The following is a 19,790-nucleotide window of genomic DNA, read 5'->3' on the forward strand; positions in this document are numbered from 1 at the left end:
TCGTATTCGTGTCCGGTATCATGGGCTTGTCCGTTTGTTTTGATTTGTATAAGCAGAAACGTCTTCGCGGCTTCCTTTTCATCCCATTGCATTGGTTTACGTGCGCACGGGGGAGCCAGTCGCACGGTTAGTGCATTACGGGACCCTTGGGACATCCATACCCTAATAACCACAACCCTCACTTAACCGTATCTTCACCACGTCAACGGGGTAAAGTCTGAGTTGGAACGTCCCAAGGACCCCGAATAGCAAGGATAACAGTTAACTACCAAACACCAAACTTGCATTGTAACAATGACACTTCCATGACACTAGTGATTGTCATTCACCTCTACTGCAGACAGTGTGTTTAATGTGTTTTTTAGTTCTGATATTAAACTTGCTCTGTAATATCATAAATCAATTGTTCACTTTTTAAAACAGCTTGATGTTATCACTTATGTAAAATATTTGCACTGATATAAAATTCCCTCTCTCTTTTATTTGTTTCCCTCTTGATAAATCGTACTCTAAAGCTTATTATTTGATGGAAAGGCTATTGGCTTTGATAAAAATGGCACACGTATTTTACCATTTCAGCAAAAAGATGAGCATTTCATGGCATCTTACTGGTCCAGCCGGTCCAGCCTACTCAGAAGGTTCCAATAAAAATAGGGGTATACCATATAATTAAGGTGTATGTTATGTATGTAATTAATTGGTTATGCAAACGTTATTTTATCAGCTTAACATGGTGTATAATGATATGCTACCACCCGTTTTCAAAAGTTTATATTTTAATTAATGCTCTTACCATTTTGGATATTTTATTTTGTTTATATAAATATCTGCGGACAAGTGGTACATTCTCTCGTGTATGAAGCCAACTCTTCTCGTATGCAGCTTCCTGCATAAGGGTCTTCATCCCAAACAATAACCATGGCGGCCACTGAAATAGCTAGGCAAGCGGTGAGTACTATAATTAAGGATGCTTTTCCTGCTCTTTTGGCTAGGGCACCGATGTAACTTGCTAAAATTAATACATTTGAGTAATGGGTGAATTTAACTCAAACAGCATAGATACATGTAGGTGGAAAGCCCATCTCCCCATGGTTGTTGTACTGTTTTTACAAGCTAGCTCCATATCAAATTACCTCTTTATTACAACGTTAATATCGCATTGATACAATATATCTAGATAAATATCGCTCATTACGAAACCGCATGGTTTATGGGGGAAAAAATGATCGCGAACATTCAATTGTCTGATTTAGGCTATTGCCCGCGTGCGTTCCCTTACTTGGTTATCGTTGCGATCCAGTATCCTCATCCTTTCTCCATTTCGCAGTTAAAACTATTTATACATAACATTGATATGGTATTATTGATTTGATATCATGACTGTATTTATTTCTGGACATTGCAACTTGCATGCATATCCGCCGTCTCTCGTGAGTTCGATTATGTTAGTAGACTATCACATTGTTTCTGGTCCTCAGTCCCGTTACTTCGCTGGGCGTTGTCTGGTGTGCATAACGAATCATATAGGTTAACCGCTTGGGGATGATTCATATTATTGATATACAACTAAATAATAATGAGGCTAATAATGTGGATTCATCAAAAGGGATTTACTTAATTTCAGAATGTGTCAGCTTGAAAAATCACTGGGTGAAAGATTGGTAGGCTAAACTAAATAGGTTTTCCGGTTATGTTCACCTACATCAACGCTTTTTTGTGCAATTAATTCAACCCAAATGTCTCAAAAAATGGAAGTCAACAACATGCCTTATGTCATTGTGACCCCAAGTAGGCCTTGGGTTTGGGAATGCTGCACATGTAGGCCAGCTGAGGAGTGTGTTGAGTCAAGAAATACTGTCTGTTTAACCAAGAAATACTGTCTGTTTAACCAATAGCCTTTCAGCTTTTATAACCAATTCGAACTATCCAAATAATTGACAACTGTTTACCCAAGTCTGTGTAACTATTTTCAACCTCCCCTTTTAGCTGAGCGGATTTTGCTGTCTGCCTCAAAATATTTTAAAAGCACATTTTTGTTACATTTAGTCATTTTAGTGGTGGCGTTACAGTGTTTCAGTTGATTCACTATTGATGGCACACATGTCAGTTCCATGTCATCTAAATTCCTTGTTTTACTACCGACACCACCACCCTGTGCAGTTCTCGAAACAGGATGTCTGATGATGCTAGCTTTCTACTCTCTCTCTCACAGACACACACACACACATCCATATTAGGCCCTTATGGATTTGGGGTAAGGCCTACAACATTTCCTATTGGATTTGTAGGATCCATGTCCTCCTGTATCAAGTTGGGTCATCTGATATAATACATGTGTTACTCTCACATAACAATGCCCTTGTTCTACAGTACCCCTCAAAATGTAATGTTTTACCTGCCATATATGGACATTGTGATTTCAACAGTAGGCTGTGCTTTAAGCAAATATGTCAGCATACAGGAAACAGGAAGTGTATTACAACTAGAGCACAGATCAAATCAAACTTTATTTGTCACATGCGCCAAAACAAACAAGTGTAGACCTTACCGTGAAATGCTTACTTACAAGCCCTTAACCAACAGTGCAGTTCAAGAAGAGTTAAGAAAATATTTACCAAATAGACTAAAGTAAAAAATTGACACAATAAGAATAATAAGGCTATATACAGGGTGTACCGGTACCGAGTGAGTGTGCGGGGGTACAGGTTAGTTGAAGTAATTTGTACATGTAGGTAAGGGTGAAGTGACTATGCATAGATAATAAACAATGAGTAGCAGTAGTGTACAAAAGGGAGCGGGTGGGGGGGGGTCAATGTAAAGAGTCCAGTGGCGATTTTATTAATTGTTCAGCAGTTTAATGGCTTGTGGGTGGAAGTTGTTGAGGAGCCTTTTGGCCCTAGACTTGGCGCTCCAGTACCGCTTGCAGTGCGGTAGCAGAGAAAACAGTCTTTAACTTGGGTGACTGACATTTTATGGGCTTTCCTCTGACACCGCCTATTATATAGGTCCTGGATGGCAGGAAGTTTGGCTCCAGTAATGTACTGGGCCGTATGCACTACCCTCTGACCTCCTCCCTATAGGCCGTCTCATTGTTGTCGGTCAGCAAACTTAATGATGGTGTTGGAGTCGTGTTTGGCCATTCAGTCGTGGGTGAACAGGGAGGACAGGAGGGTACTAAGCACACACCCCTGAGGGGCCCCAGTGTTAAGGATCTGCGTGGCAGACGTGTTTTTGCCTACTCTTACAACTTGGGGGCAGCCCGTCAGGAAGTCCAGTTGCAGAGGGAGTTTCTTAACCTGAGAATTGAGCTGACATGCGTTATCTTGCTAGAATACAATGGAATGTGTGAAACTAGTCTGGCAAAAATACCGAAATTGTATCTTAAACCATAGATTGTAGCTGTGGTTAACACTTCAACAGTTTGAATTTAGAATTTACACCAGCAGTAGTTGTGGGAGGGAATGTTTGACATGTCATATTGCTGTGTAGTCATGTTCTACATGAAATGTGTAAACTGAGGTGAAATAAGAATGTTATTATGATCAGCCTTATGTTAACCTAAATTACGATAGCCTAATCCGTACCACCCCTGTTTCATATGTATCTGTGATTATACCTGGTGTTAATGATTAATTACACATCTTTACTCAGTGTTCCTAATCTCAAAATCATTCTCTTGTCTTTATATTGCTGTGTAGTCATTGTACACAGTGTTCAGAGCAGCATATATGAGATGAGTATGTAAACAAAGTGGCATGAAATCGATGATATAGAGTACAGTATATACGTATGCCTATGAGATGAATAATGTAGGGTAAGTAACATTATATAAGGTAGCATTGTTTAAAGTGGCTAGTGATATATTTACATCATTTCCCATCAATTCCCATTATTAAAGTGTAAATGCACCTGTACTGACCTCGCTGAGGTGAAATAAGAATGTTATTATGATCAGCCTTATGTTAACCTAAATTACGATAGCCTAATCCGTACCACCCCTGTTTCATATGTATCTGTGATTATACCTGGTGTTAATGATTAATTACACATCTTTACTCAGTGTTCCTAATCTCAAAATCATTCTCTTGTCTTTTTTCGTTGCAGGCCGTGTCAGTGGCACTGTATTGTCCTCAAAGCGGGCAAAAAAGTTATTTAGAGAAGGTGCTCGCGCCGTCCCGTTCTAATGAACTCGCACACCGAATCAGCGTATTCGTCAATGTTGTTGTCTCGCCGGCCATGTCGGTTTCGACAGCATGCCTGACCAGCTGGTCAACAAGTCTGTCAACCACGGCTTTTGCTTCAACATCCTCTGCATTAAATGGTTTCCAGTTTGCAAAGAGTCAAATAAAGTTCATTCAGAGCCAACGATGTGTCTGCTTGGGGGGGGATATATACGGCTGTGATTATAATCGAAGAGAATTCTCTTGGTAGATAATGCGGTCTACATTTGATTGTGAGGAATTCTAAATCAGGTGAACAGAAGGATTTGAGTTCCTGTATGTTTCTTTCATCACACCATGTCACGTTAGTCATAAGGCATGCCCCCGGAAAGATGTTTTTTCCTGTCTGCGCGATGCGTGGAGAAACCTGTTGGCTGCACCGCTTCGGATAGCGTCTCTCCAGTAAGCCACGTTTCCGTGAAGCAAAGAACGTTACAGTCTCTGATGTCCCTCTGGAATGCTACCCTTGCTCGGATTTCATCAACCTTGTTGTCAAGAGACTGGACATTGGCAAAAGAATGCCTAATTCATTCTGTCTTTGACCCACTTTGGTTGTTTCTCACTGGTCAATAGTAGGGCTGGGCGGTATACCGTATTTTACTATATACTGGTATTTATGCACAGACCGTTTTGGGTTTTTACTTTACCTTCTATAACGGTATTTTAATGTTTGGTTTGTTAAATGTGAAACGCCGTGTGTAACGTCCATTTTTATAGTTTACTCCGCTACTTTAGTCATCCCTCTCCGCTCTCTCTCTCTCCATGCTGCTTTCCACACAGACTTAGTTCCACCTCCTGTCACTCAAGGAGCGCATTTGTTGTTGCTTGACCACAAGACACTTTCGTTCAGTCTGCATGGTCAATGCAGCAAATGCAGTAATGTTGATGACAACGATGTTGTTTCCACTTTGATCTTAATATAATTCCACAAGTATTCTATAATTACACTATTAGTTTGTGTTTCTTACATCTGCAAACAGCTAGTTTGTATTTTCTTAGCAAGTTAAGCTAAATCGTTTTAGCCACTGATGTAAGGTGACCAGATTTCTGAAATGAAAACCGGGGACATTTCCAGCTCGGCAGTCAATATATCATTAAAATATCCAATGTTATTATCTATGAAATAAAAAATGGAGACAATTCCGGTTTCATGTATTTAGTCTAACAGGCCCACTGTGATAGAGAAAACAACTATATTACAGAAACACTACAGACAAGACAGAACTGTCAGATCTGAACAGTGGTCCTGGTAGTCTGGGTAGAATAAGAGCAGAAGAGAACATTAGCAAAATTGAGAAAACAGACAATAGTATATGTGAAATACTTAACAACATAATAAAGAAATAAGACGATGAGGTTGGTGCCTACATTGTATACTGATACCAACCATATCTGTATATTTCTCAGAAGAATGTATCTTCTTCAGGATTGCTCTGTCTTTGGCCAGCTTCTCCATGAACTCCTGGCAGGGGAGGTTGAAGTTTGTCTTCACAATAAGCATGGCCTTGATGGTAGGAACAGTGAACATATTTCTTGCTGCTGTCCATAGATCATTCATTTGGGAGAACACTCTCTCGACTGGTGCATTACTTCCAGGTAAGCACATGACAACAGACGCTAATCTAGCCAGGTTGTGTGGGATGTCGTTCTCTTCGAAGTGGGTAACCACCGTGCTCCATCTCTGACTAAGCTGTGTCTCAGATGTTTTCCATTCTTCAAGCGATCCCCCCTTTAGGAACTCTTGCAGGCCAGTAACCTCGTCAAACAATGCATCCTCATTGATGGTCACATTGGGGGATTTTTCCTGCAGTGTGCCTGCTGCCTTCAGGATCTCTTCACACTGAGGTTGCCTTTTTAAAAGGAGACAATGTAAATCTTTTAGATTATCTGTGTGCTTTCCCCATGCTTGCAAGTAGTTCCCAGCCGTAGTGAAGAATGATTGGGATGTTTTGAGAAAGCTCTCTTTAGACATGGCTCCATTATCCTCTAGCTCTCTCAGAAGTCCTCAAACCAAAACTGAAATGAAGTTGTCATCAGGTCTTGCAGTCAATTTTGCCTGAACGTTTCTCAGGATTGCAGAGGACTCCACAGCACAGCGGTCCTGGCCTTCAAGCATCTTGATCGTGTCACTGAATACGGTCAAGTTTCCATGGACAAATGACAGCCAAAGTTCAGTCAGTGGATCTTTGAACATTGTTCGCAGGACAACAGGGCATTTGTATTCAGAAATAAAAATGGATTTCAATGGCACATACATTTTCAGCACTCTTTCTAGAGCAGGGAGCATGGACAGCCAGCGAACATTGCTGTGTCCTAAAATGTTATGGTACTCCTGGCCAACAAAATCGCAAAAGCTCTTCAGTCTTTCTACTCTGACGGTGAAAATATGAAAATATACAAAATATCTTTGTGAGCAGGTACTCAACATCAAGGGGAATCATATCCGAAGCTGTTCTGGCAGTGTTATGAATGATGTGAGCAGGACAACCTAAGCCAATCACCTCCCGCTGCAGAGCATTTTTAACTTTGGTATGGACATTGACCCTCCCCAGCCTATTCAGTCCACCAAAGTTGGTATTTGTGTTGTCGGCAGAGAATGCCACGACTTTGTTTTCCAGGTTACATTTTTGGATGACCACCAGGACCTCAGCTGCAATTTCCTCTGCTGTTTTCTCCTTTCAATTCAACAAAATCAGGCAGTTTTGTTTCCACAGATGTGCTGCCATCATATATCTTACAATATCTGACTACTATTGGCAGCAGCTTTACATGTCCATGATTGGACGCATCAATGGACAGGGACACAAATTCAACCTGGTCTAGGTCCTGTGTTACCAATGTAGTTGCCCATGGTGCTAACACGTTACTCACTATGGCTTCACATTTTGTCCTAGCACATGTAAACTTTGGCTCATAAAGCTTCCGTGCGAGTTGTGCTGTGCAGTCCATAGATCTGTAACTATGATTGTGTCGCATAGTGTGGTATGCAAAGACACCCTCCTGCACAGCTAAATCATATTCTTCTTGGGAAGGCTCTACCTTCTTGAAGAATGTGGTGACAGAGGGCATACCAACACGGCCAATCAGACAAGCTTTATGCTTTTTCGTCTGTTGATGTTCTACCACTGCCGTTCTTCCCCCGCTGCCAATTGAAAAAGAGGAATTACAAAGGGTGCAGTTAACCATTCTATAGTCTTGACCTGAGCGTATAAATGGTCTACATTTAGAAAGTTTGCATAGAAAATAAATTAGACAGTTGCCTGCTACGGTGCATTTTCATTTAACTTCTATCGATAAATACAGCTGGACGTAATACGTAATGTCACACACAACAATGTCAATTAAGAACACATTCTTATTTACAATGACAACCTACCAAGAGGCAAAAGCCCTAGTGTGGGGACGGCTGGGGGCTGAGACACCACAACACTACATAAACAGAGACACCACAACACTACATAAACAGAGACACCACAACACTACATAAAGAGAGACACCACAACACTACATAAAGAGAGACACCACAACACTACATAAAGAGAGACACCACAACACTACATAAACAGAGACACCACATCACTACATAAACAGAGACACCACAACACTACATAAACAGAGACACCACAACACTACATAAACAGACACCACAACACTACATAAACAGACACCACAACACTACATAAAGAGATACACCACAACACTACATAAACAGAGACACCACAACACTACATAAACAGAGACACCACAACACTACATAAACCAGGGGTGTCAAAGTCAAATGGACGGAGGGCCAAATAAAAAAATCAGCTACAAGACGAGGGCCGGACTGTTCGAATGTTCATTGAAAATTTTTTAAATGACGCATATAGTCTAGTGAACCTAATTGAACCTACTGAAAACCTAACAAATATATTACAATATGATCAGATAAATAAAGCAATATTTTCTTATGGCTCTGTCAGTAATCTTTAATTTTCAACAGACACAAAAGACAAATTTCCTTTATATAAATATCCCCATAACATGAACATTAAATGAAAGAAACCGGTATTCAAGGCACCATCAGTAGACTATATTTTCTATTTTAGCAAAAGTGGGCTAAATTTACTTCAAAGAAAAAACAATAATAGCAATTTTCTATCATCCACTCAACTGAAATATTTTTAAAATATAATTGGATTGAAATACAAAAAAATAAAGTGCAAAAATCTATTAATCAAAAACAACACTTTGTTTAAGGAGAAGTAACATGCAGTGAAAACAAATATTAAATTTTAACTTTTAAACTTGAACTGAGTAAAAACTCTAAATATGTGATTGCACAGTAATGTTCACTTGTTTGAGGTTGAGGGTGATACTTGGTGGTGTCCCATCTTTTCCACAAGTTCATCAATGTTCGGGGTAAGGCTCTGAGCTGAAGAAATCCTCAGAATTGAGTGGAGGTGTTCAGCAGTAAGTCGACTTCTGTGTGATGTTTTGTTCAGGTTCATCAAAGAAAACAGTTGTTCACACAGGTATGTGCTGCCAAACATAGACAACGTTTGAGCAGCCTGGATGCGCAGCTGGGGCATTGTGCCGGGGAGGAAACGGGCGAACTCCGCAGCACCCACTGCCGCATATTTTGCCCTCAGTGCATCATTGCATTGGAGGTCAATCAACTCCATTTGGAGGTTTGGTGGTGAGCTTTCCACGTCAACAGCAAATGGGTTACCGAGCAGTTCCAACCTGCTTTTTTGTGCTTCAAAGTCAGCAAATCGGCGTCGAAAGTCAGCGGCAAGCATACCTATTTTATCAGCCAACTGTGTGCTCGGGAACGCACTGGTAGAGAGCTTCTCTTTCATGGTCTGGCAGCTGGGAAAGTGGCTCAAATTTTCTTTCCGCATCTGCGTCTCCCACAGAGTCAGTTTGGTTTTAAATGCCTTCACTGTACTGTACATATCAGAGATGACACGATCCCGACCCTGCAGCTGCAAGTTTATTGCATTCAGATGACTCGTAATGTCACACAGAAAAGCCATTTCACACAGAAACATTTCGTCTCGGAGTTGTGTTGTGTCTTTCCCTTTGCTGTCCAAGAACAGACAAATCTCCTCACGAAGCTCGAAACATCTTTGAAGCACCTTTCCCTGGCTTAGCCATCGCACCTCTGTGTGATAAGGCAAATCACCATGCTCCGTTTCTAACTCCGTCAGAAATGCCTTGAACTGGCGGTGATTCAAACCTTTGGCTCTGATAAAGTTAACTGTGCGCGTGATGATGCTCATTACATGCTCCATTTTCAAGGCTTTACCGCACAACGCTTCCTGGTGTATGATACAATGATAAGCTGTCAGCTCACCTGTCGCGTTTTCCTCTTGCATCTTTTCCCGTATCTTCGCCACCAGTCCGCTCCTGTGTCCACACATCGCAGGTGCTCCGTCGGTTGTCAAACCCACGAGTTTTTCCCAAGGCAGCTCCATCTCATTTACACATCTTGACACCTCTTCATACAAATCATGCCCCGTAGTTGTGCCATGCATAGGACGTAAAGCCAAAAACTCCTCTGTCACGCTTAGGTTGGAGTCCACTCCGCGGATGAAAATTGACAACTGGGCAATGTCAGAAATGTCGGTGCTCTCATCCACAGCCAAGGAATATGCAATAAAATCTTTTCCCTTTTTCACAAGCTGCTCTTTTAGATTGATGGACAACTGGTCTACTCTCTCGGCAATGGTGTTTCTGCTCAGACTCACATTTAAAAAGAGTTGCCTTTTTTCTGGGCAAACTTCGTCACAAACTTTAATCATGCAGTTTTTGATGAAATCCCCCTCCGTAAATGGCCGGGCTGATTTAGCGATCTCTTCTGCCAAAATAAAACTGGCCTTGACAGTTGCGTCCGCGTGTGTGTCCGCGTGTTTCGTTTCATAATGTCGTCTCAGATTATACTCTTTCAGTACCGCCACACTTTCTCCACACAGAAGACACACAGGTTTTCCAGCTACCTTCGTGAACATATACTCCGACTCCCACCTTGTTTGAAACCCCCGGTTCTCAGTATCCACCTTCCGTTTTGCCATTTTTGATGGGTATCTGAAAGTTAATTTTACTGTGATGCTGACGACTGCTGTGCCAATAAATATTGAAATGAAGCAGCCTACTGCTCGGTGCGTCACCTTTGCATTGTGGGAAATGTAGTATTGGTGCGTGTAAAAGATCTGCGGGCTGCCGGCTTGCTGCGGGCCGGTTCTAATAATAAATCAAGATCATCCCAGGGGCCGTAAAAAACCTTCTTGCGGGCCGGATGTGGCCCGCGGGCCTTGACTCTGACATATGTGACATAAACAGAGACACCACAACACTACATAAACAGAGACACCACACCACAACACTACATAAACAGAGACACCACAACACTACATAAACAGCGACACCACACCACAACACTACATAAAGAGAGACACCACAACACTACATAAAGAGAGACACCACAACACTACATAAACAGAGACACCACAACACCACATAAACAGAGACACCACAACACTACATAAACAGAGACACCACAACACTACATAAACAGAGACACCACAACACTACATAAAGAGATACACCACAACACTACATAAACAGAGACACCACAACACTACATAAACAGAGACACCACAACACTACATAAACAGAGACACCACAACACTACATAAACAGAGACACCACACCACAACACTACATAAACAGAGACACCACAACACTACATAAACAGCGACACCACACCACAACACTACATAAAGAGAGACACCACAACACTACATAAAGAGAGACACCACAACACTACATAAACAGAGACACCACAACACCACATAAACAGAGACACCACAACACTACATAAACAGAGACACCACAACACTACATAAACAGAGACACCACAACACTACATAAACAGAGACACCACAACACTACATAAACAGCAACACCACACCACAACACCACATAAAGAGAGACACCACAACACTATATAGAATTCCATTGTAGATTTTGCTTTATGTTTTGGATCATTGTCTTGTTGGAAGACAAATCTCCGTCCCAGTCTCAGGTCTTTTGCAGACTCCATCAGGTTTTCTTCCAGAATGGTCCTGTATTTGGCTCCATCCATCTTCCCATCAATTTTAACCATCTTCCCTGTCCCTGCTGAAGAAAAGCAGGCCCAAACCATGATGCTGCCACCACCATGTTTGACAGTGGGGATGGTGTGTTGCTTTTACGCCAAACATAACGTTTTGCATTGTTGCCAAAAAGTTCAATTTTGGTTTCATCTGACCAGAGCACCTTCTTCCACATGTTTGGTGTGTCTCCCAGGTGGCGTGTGGCAAACTTTAAACAACACTTTTTATGGATATCTTTAAGAAATGTCTTTCTTCTTGCCACTCTTCCATAAAGGCCAGATTTGTGCAATATACGACTGATTATTGTCCTATGGACAGAGTCTCCCACCTCAGCTGTAGATCTCTGCAGTTCATCCAGAGTGATCATGGGCCTCTTGGCTGCATCTCTGATCAGTCTTCTCCTTGTATGAGCTGAAAGTTTAGAGGGACGGCCAGGTCTTGGTAGATTTGCAGTGGTCTGATACTCCTTCCATTTCAATATTATCGCTTGCACAGTGCTCCTTGGGATGTTTAAAGCTTGGGAAATCTTTTTGTATCCAAATCCGGCTTTAAAACTTCTTCACAACAGTATCTCGGACCTGCCTGGTGTGTTCCTTGTTCTTCATGATGCTCTCTGCGCTTTTAACGGACCTCTGAGACTATCACAGTGCAGGTGCATTTATACGGAGGCTTGATTACGCATTTATACGGAGGCTTGATAATTTTGCACGCCCAATTTTTCAGTTTTTGATTTGTTAAAAAAGTTTGAAATATCCAATAAATGTCGTTCCACTTCATGATTGTGTCCCACTTGTTGTTGATTCTTCACAAAAAAATACAGTTTTATATCTTTATGTTTGAAGCCTGAAATGTGGCAAAAGGTCGCAAAGTTCAAGGGGGCCGAATACTTTCGCAAGGTACTGTACCTAGCAGCACAAATTCAGACTTAGTGGGGCCAGGAGAGAGCTTAGGGCAGGTAGGATACAGGTCAGTGTTGATGGTGGATGATAACACCCAGCAACAGTCAACAAAGAGCTATTTGCTTAATGCTTAAAACCAGCAAATCAAATTGTGGAGACAACTGAGCACTGACCGGGTTCCTTGGTAAAGATTGACGTTCCACCAGCTTTGGAAGATCTGTCTTGCCGAAAAAGGTAATAACTAGAAAGGTTAACATCCGTGTTCAGAATACTCTTTCTTAACCATGGCTCAGTAATGACCAACACATCTGGCTGGATAAGAGCTGTGAACCCACACTTTCAATTGATACATTTGAGGTAATAAGCTTCTAGTGTTATCGTGCAGAAAACCCAGGCTTTAATGAGAGCAGAAATCAGTGAAGTAGAAATCATCAGAGCACAAGTCAGAATTGGGCTAGCAACAGTAGACGGACCAGGGTGTACATGCACATTTCCAGATATCATCAGCAGTAATACAATCAGGGCATGGCAGAGGACAAAGAGAGCTCTGCAGTGTTGATTTGTTATGACATTTAAACGTGCATCAGATGGCAACAAGATCATATTGTACAGCAAAGCCGGCGAGAGAGGGTTAGATTAGGATGGGAGTCCAATAATCTTTGTAACCAATAGAGTCAGAGTCGCAAGTGTGGGAACCAACATTGTCTGTCCCACGGTCTGTTAAACAAGTAATTTTATAGTCAACAAAGTTCGCAGGAGTCATGGAAAGAGCACCACAAAGCACAAGAAGAAATGGGACTAGCCATTGTAAGTTCAAAGAGTCACTCTCCCCAACAAAATAACTTGAGAGAGTAGCTCTCTAAGAGTCCAGTAGGCTATACAAGTCTGAGATAAAATAAATAAATAGTATACTATACTAATTAATTAAAGCATTTCTGAGTAAAGCTCTCATAAGATTCACAAGTTAATTAGCCTGTGTGTGCGTCACAGGAGGTTGGTTGCACCTTAATTGGGGGGAGGCTCGTGGTAATGCCAGGAGCGGAATGAGTAGAATGGTATCAAATACATCAAACACAGTTTCCATGTGGTTGATGCCCTTCCATTCGCTCCATTCCAGCCGTAATTATGAGCCATCTTCCCCTCCTCCTCCGCTGCCTCCACGTGTGCCTGTGTGCCTGTGTGCCTCTGTGTCTTTGTCCCTGTGTCCCTGTGTTTTTCAAGATGAGTGATGAGAATGAATCGTCCAGCCCATTGGGTATCTCACTACAAGCCCATATGCCATGTCTTCAAATATGTAGACGGAAGGATTAAAAGTCATTTTACATATTTAAATTTTTTTCATGTGCTAACATTTCGCCACTGTCCGTGCCATGTTGAAACTTCCTACCTGCCCTAAGATCTCTCCTGGCCCCATACACTAAGTCTGAATTTGTTCTGCTAGATGACCTAAACTGGGACATGCTTAAACCACCTGACCAAGTCTTAAAGCAATGGGACTCCCTAAATCTTTCTTAGATTATTACCAAAAGCAATGGGACTCCCTAAATCTTTCTTAGATTATCACCAATCCCACAAGGTATGACTCCAAACACCCAGAAAAGGCTACTCTCCTCGATGTTATCCTCACAAATAATCCTGATAGGTATCAGTCTGGTGTTTTCTGTAATGACCTTAGTGATCACTGTTATACAGCCTGTGTTCGTAATGGCTGCTCCGTGAAATGACCTGTCCTGATTTGTCATAAATGCTTGCTAAAAAACGTTAATGAGCATGGTATAGAATCAGCTTGATACCCTCTATCGAAGATGCTTGGAACATTCTTTTTTAATATTTTCAGTGGTATTGTTAACAAACACGCCCCCATAAAGAAAATTTGAATTAAAAACAGGTTCAGCCCCTGGTTCAACCGTGATCTTGCAAAGTTACTCCATCTCAAGAATTGCATTTGGCGAAAGGCTCGGCACACGCATACTCAGGCTGACTGGCTCTCGTTCAGGCAAATGAGAAATAAGTACACTCAGGCAATCCGAAAGGCCAAAGTTAGTTACTTTAAGGAGCAGTTCTCTCTCTGTGGGTCTAACCCCAAGAAGTTCTGGAAAACGGTTAAAGACCTGGAGAATAAACCCTCCTCCTCACGGCTGCCCATGTCCCTCAATGTTGTTGATGTGGTTTTTACTGACAAGACAAGAAGCACATTGCTGAACTCTTTAATTACCACTTCATTAAGTCAGGATTCCTATTGGACTCAGCCATGCCTCCTTGCCCGTCCAACATTTCCTCATCTCTCACCCCTTCTAATGCGACGCTCCTCCCGCTTTTTCCCCTGCCCGCTACAAAGTTTCTCCCTGCAGGCGGTCACTGAGTCCGAGGTGCTAAAGGAGCTCCTTTAACTTGACCCCCAAAAAACATCTGGGTCAGACGGTTTAGACCCTTTCTTCTTTAAAGTTGCTGCCCCTATCATCGCCACGCCCATCTCCAACCTTTTTTTCTCTCCTCGCTGGGGAGTTCCCCATTGCTTGGAAGGCAGCCACGGTTCGTCCTTTATTTAAAGGGGGAGATCAAGCTGATCCTAACTGTTATAGGCCAATGTCTATTTAGCCCTGTTTATCAAAAGTGTTGGAAAAAGTTGTCAATAATCAACTGACTGGCTTTCTTGATGTCTATAGTATTCGCTCTGGTATGCAATCTGGTTTCCGCTAAGGTTATGGATGTGTCACTGCAACCTTAAAGGTCCTCAATGATGTCACCATTGCCCTTGATTCTAAGCAATGTTGTGCTGCTATTTTTATTGACTTGGCTAAAGCTTTAGATTCTGTAGACCATTCCATTCTTGTGGGCTGGCTAATGAGTATTGGTGTCTCTGAGGGGTCTTTGGCTTGGTTTGCTAACTAACGCTCTCAAAGAGTGCAGTGTATAAAGCCAGAAAATCTGCTGTCTCAGCCATTGCCTGTCACAAAGAGAGTACCCCAAGGCTTGATCCTAGGCCCCACGCTCTTCTAAATTTACATCAACAACATAGCTCAGGCAGCAGTAAGCTCACTCATCCATTTATATGCAGATGATGCCATTTTATACTCAGCTGGCCCCTCCCCAGATTTTGTGTTAAACACTCTACAACAAAGCTTTCTTAATATCCAGCAAGTTTTCTCTTTAACCTTATTCTGAACACCTCCAAAACAAAGGTCATGTGGTTGGGTAAGAAGAAGGACCCTCTCCCCATTGGTGTGATTACCTCCTCTGAGAGTTTAGAGCTTGAAGTAGTCACCTCAATATAAGTACTTGGGAGTATGGCTAGACGGTACACTGTCCTACTCTCAGCACATATCAAAGCTGCAGGTTAAAGTTAAATCTAGACTTGGTTTCCTCTATCGTAATGGCTCCTCTTTCATCCCAATTGCCAAACTAACCATGGTTCAGATGACCAACCTACCCATGCTAGATTACGGAGACTAAATGTATAGATCGTCAGGTAATGGTGCTCTCGAGCGGCTAGATGTCCTTTACCATTCGGCCATCAGATTTGCCACCAGTGCTCCTTATAGGACACATCTCTGCACTCCCCCCTATCTGAGATATATACTGCAGCCCTCATCCTCCACATACAACACCCGTTCTGCCAGTCACATTCTGTTAAAGGTCCCCGAAGCACACACATCCCTCGGTCGCTCGTCTATTCAGTTCGCTGCAGCTAGTGACTGGAACTAGCTGCAATAAACACTCAAACTGGACAGTTTTATCGCAATATCTTCATTCAAAGACTCAATCATGGACACTCTTACTGACAGTTGTGGCTGCTTTGCGTGATGTATTGTTGTCTCTATACCTTCTTGCCCATTGTGCTGTTGTCTGTGCCCAGTAATGTTAGTACAATGTTTTGTGCTGCTACCATGTCGTGCTGCTACCATATTGTTGTCATGTTGTGTTGCTACCATGCTGTGTTGTCATGTGTTGCTGACTGGCTATGTTGTCTTAGGTCTCTCTTTATGTAGTGTTGTGTTGTCTCTCTTGTCGTGATGTGTTTTGTCCTATATTTTTTATCCCATATCATTAACATGATATCCAAAAGGTCAGACTTCGTAACCTAATATATCCGGTAATGAGCACCAAGCTCTGTTTACAGAGCGGCGCAGCTTTCTCAAAAAAAAACGGGTTCGCAAAAATCTAAATTAGCATGATGAGCTGAATTGAATGTAAAAGACTGAAAATAAAGCGTTTCTGTAAGAAGTCTTCGGAAAAAGAACACAAACTTTGCTTTAATATGAACAGTGTATACTAAACTATGATAATGTCATGTCTCAAAATCGATATAGATCTTACCTCTATATTGTTTTATGTCATCCGGATTGGAGAAGAAAGATGTCAGTTAGCCTTAATTCTCACACTTTTTCTCTGGCCTCCGTTTATTTATTCGCCCTAATTTTGGCCATCCTACAAGGGTAAAACGGCCAATAAGTTTTGAACATATTTTGAAAGAGATGAGGTTTGGACCATGGGTTTTCTTAGAGTATTATCTACACAATGAACATATAATTTTCCTCATTGGTCAAAAGACGCGTTTTTGATTGGACAGCTGTTTCCATTACACATGTCGCAAACATTCTTTTGGTGACATTGCTTTTGTCTAAATAAACCTGGCTCAATGGAAACCTGCCTATTGACAGATATAGTTTTCATATATTAGCCTTATTTTAAAGCAAATGGTCAATTTTGTCAATTTTGTTGAATGTAGGAAACAGATAATATAATTCTCTCAATTTTCCATACTCTAAATTACTTGAAAGTTATCCGTGGCACTCAAAACATTCAAAAGCAATGGCAGAAGCCCTAGAACCTCTATTATTACAGTCTACTCTATGAAGTCTGGTGTGTGTGGATCCCAGAAAGCAAAGCTGTTGTAAAATTGCACAGGCCTGCCTACAGCTCAAGCCCCAGAAATGTGATCCGGAGGCATGTGGCAAGAACTTAATTGAGAGCAAAACATTTTGTCTTCACGAGACTTAGATTTCTTATGCTTTTTGCTGGTACATTCAAATGGAAACCTTTGGATGTCAGGGCCCCATCTTTAGCATGGGGTTCAGCTTGGGTCCCTGCCAAGCGAGATGCTTATCCAGCCCTGCCAAATTTCTATGAGGATGATGAGAGACCATGGAAACATCTTGACGATGACCTGAGGTGGACTTAACCTCAGATGCAGGAAATGGGAGGGGAGAATCTGGCACTGTGCTGTTCCATTCTAACCCCCCTCCCCCTACACTATTTAGTGTGCACTCAGAGTGAAAGCCTGATGCCTTGTGAAAGGAAGACTAATATATCGTTGGCAGTGTAGAGCTCTGCGTGCTCTGAGTGTAGATGTGGTGTCTGATGAACAGAAGTAAGCCTAGGGTAGCATCCCAAATGGCACCCTATTCCCTATATAGTACACTACTTAGTGAATACGGTGCCATTTGGGATGTACAACTAGATTTTCTTGCACTGGGAAAGGAAGGTGCCTTCACACTCGACTGACAGCTTTGAACAGTGTGAGTTTGTCAGAACGCATCAGGACATCCGTGACTCAGACCCATGCAGCCATTTTTATGATGGTCTGCTCTAGATATCAACTCTGGTGGACATAGGATTAGCTTGTTGTGCTGCGCCGCTGCAAGATGTCCCATTCAATGGAGTCCCTCCTAAAGGCACCCAACTTATTAGACATTTCTGCAGCGCATCTTTTTTATTCCATTAAAAAGCGCCTCCTGCCAAAAGCAGCGGAGGAGCCAGAGGGAGGGGCTCACATAGCTAAATGTATAGGGAAGTGACAAATGGGAAGAGTCCATATAATTAACATTCTGGTGGCATTAGAGAGATCTGCTCTGCAGCCCGAGTCCAAATTGTAAAACTGAAGTATTTTCAACAGGATGTACTAAATCCTGTAATGTACAGTATGGGAGAATATTTTAAGGCCACATTTATTCTGACAATGGCCCAATCTGGAATATTCCCTGCTGTTCAATGCTAATTTCCATTAATGATATACTGTAACCTATACCCATTGACTCTAGAAGAATATAGCTTATGAATGCCTAATGAGCTTAGTACAACTATCTCACACAAATCAAAACTCCAGATAGTAGAGTCCACAAATAAATTACACAATGGTGAATGAACTGAAAGGTATGTGTGTATTTTAGGGGAGACGGGCCTGGGCAAGTCCACTCTCATGGACACCCTGTTCAACACCAAGTTCGAGGGCGAACCCACCCAGCACAACCAGCCGGGCGTGCAGCTCAAGTCCAACACCTACGAGCTCCAGGAGAGCAATGTGCGCCTCAAGCTGACCGTGGTCAACACTGTGGGCTTTGGAGACCAGATCAACAAAGAGGACAGGTGAGAGACAATGATGTAGATAAACATGAATATACTGTATGTCTGTCTGTCTATCTGTCTGTTTTTGGGATTAGAGCCCCAGATTCCGCTTCATGTGTCTGAGATGCCCCCTATGAAGTGTGGACTTGAGGTCATCCCCTTTGGAGTCTGGTGGAACTTTAGGTACTACTCTTATGATGCCTCTCCCATACCTTATGAAAACAGTGAGTCACTGATAGATTTATTGTTAGACAATATGGATAACAGTAGTCTGACACTTGAGCATGAGTCTCAAGGGCTAAATTCTCCCTCCCTCCTGTCATGTGAACCTCATTCCTCGTCATGAGAGATCAGAGAGAGGATGGATGATGTCATGTGAGCACCAGGCAGCTCTCTCTAATCTCAGTCCTCAGTCTGTCCCAGACCTCTCTAGCTGCTCTGGTTAGGGCCCCGAGGGGGAGGCTGTGCTAGTTACAGGAACCCTCATGTAGGTCAGCGCTCCAGGTTCAAACTGCTTCACATCACTATCAAATGGTGGCTGGATGAGGGTGAGCTAAGGGCTAGCAGTTTACCTCGGATGAGTTTCTTATGAGGGGGAGTGGAGGTGGGAAGAGGTGTGTGGGAAGAGGTGTGTGTGTGTGTGTGTGTGTGTGTCTGTGCACTCACACGTGTGTGTGTGTTGAAGGGCAGAGGTAAAACCTGTGCTTAATCAGAGGTTCCTATCCGCCTTCGGCTGTGCGGTGAATCTTCCCCTTCCTTGGCGATGGTATGCCTCTCCTCTGCTCCCTGATCCGTGCGTTCCCACGTCTCTTCCCCACCGTGTTCTGCCTGATGACTCCCAGCTAATGAGACCCAGCTCAGCTGAATGATGGATCAGCAGATCACTATTATGGAGCTGAGCTGTACTCACTTAGCATCTAGCTACCTCCCACTGACAACACTCTGGGATTAAAGTACAAACTGGCTTAAATCTCTTACTTAAAGGGATACTTCTGGATTTTGGCATTGCAGCCCTTTATCTACTCCCCCAGAGTCAGATTAACCATGTGTGTGTCAGCTGGCATACTGGATGCAGAGACATAAAAATGGTATCCATAAGTTCGTCTGACTCTGGGGAAATAGGTAAAGGGCTTCATTGCCAAAATCTCTTTAAGAGAGGCTTTACAACACCCTCTCGTATTCTATGG

At 42.4% G+C, this 19,790-nt stretch overlaps 1 protein-coding gene across 3 annotated transcripts in view; it reads left to right on the forward strand.

Moving 5' to 3' along the window:
- Positions 1-892: 892 nt before the first annotated feature.
- LOC139366393 (septin-6-like) overlaps positions 893-19,790 on the forward strand; it is a 43,894-nt gene continuing 24,996 nt past the window's right edge. The window contains exons 1-3 of one of the 3 annotated variants that reach the window (XM_071103835.1): positions 893-952; positions 4,206-4,316; positions 18,428-18,624. In XM_071103835.1, the coding sequence (XP_070959936.1) occupies positions 4,254-4,316; positions 18,428-18,624 (260 nt within the window). In that variant the 5' untranslated portion in view covers positions 893-952; positions 4,206-4,253. Of the gene's footprint in view, positions 953-4,161; positions 4,178-4,205; positions 4,317-18,427; positions 18,625-18,711; positions 18,787-19,790 lie in introns of those variants that run through there. The other 2 variants (XM_071103834.1, XM_071103836.1) reach the window with 2 other exon arrangements.

Source organism: Oncorhynchus clarkii, chromosome 14 (assembly GCF_045791955.1).
Source record: "Oncorhynchus clarkii lewisi isolate Uvic-CL-2024 chromosome 14, UVic_Ocla_1.0, whole genome shotgun sequence".
NCBI lineage: Eukaryota > Metazoa > Chordata > Actinopteri > Salmoniformes > Salmonidae > Oncorhynchus > Oncorhynchus clarkii.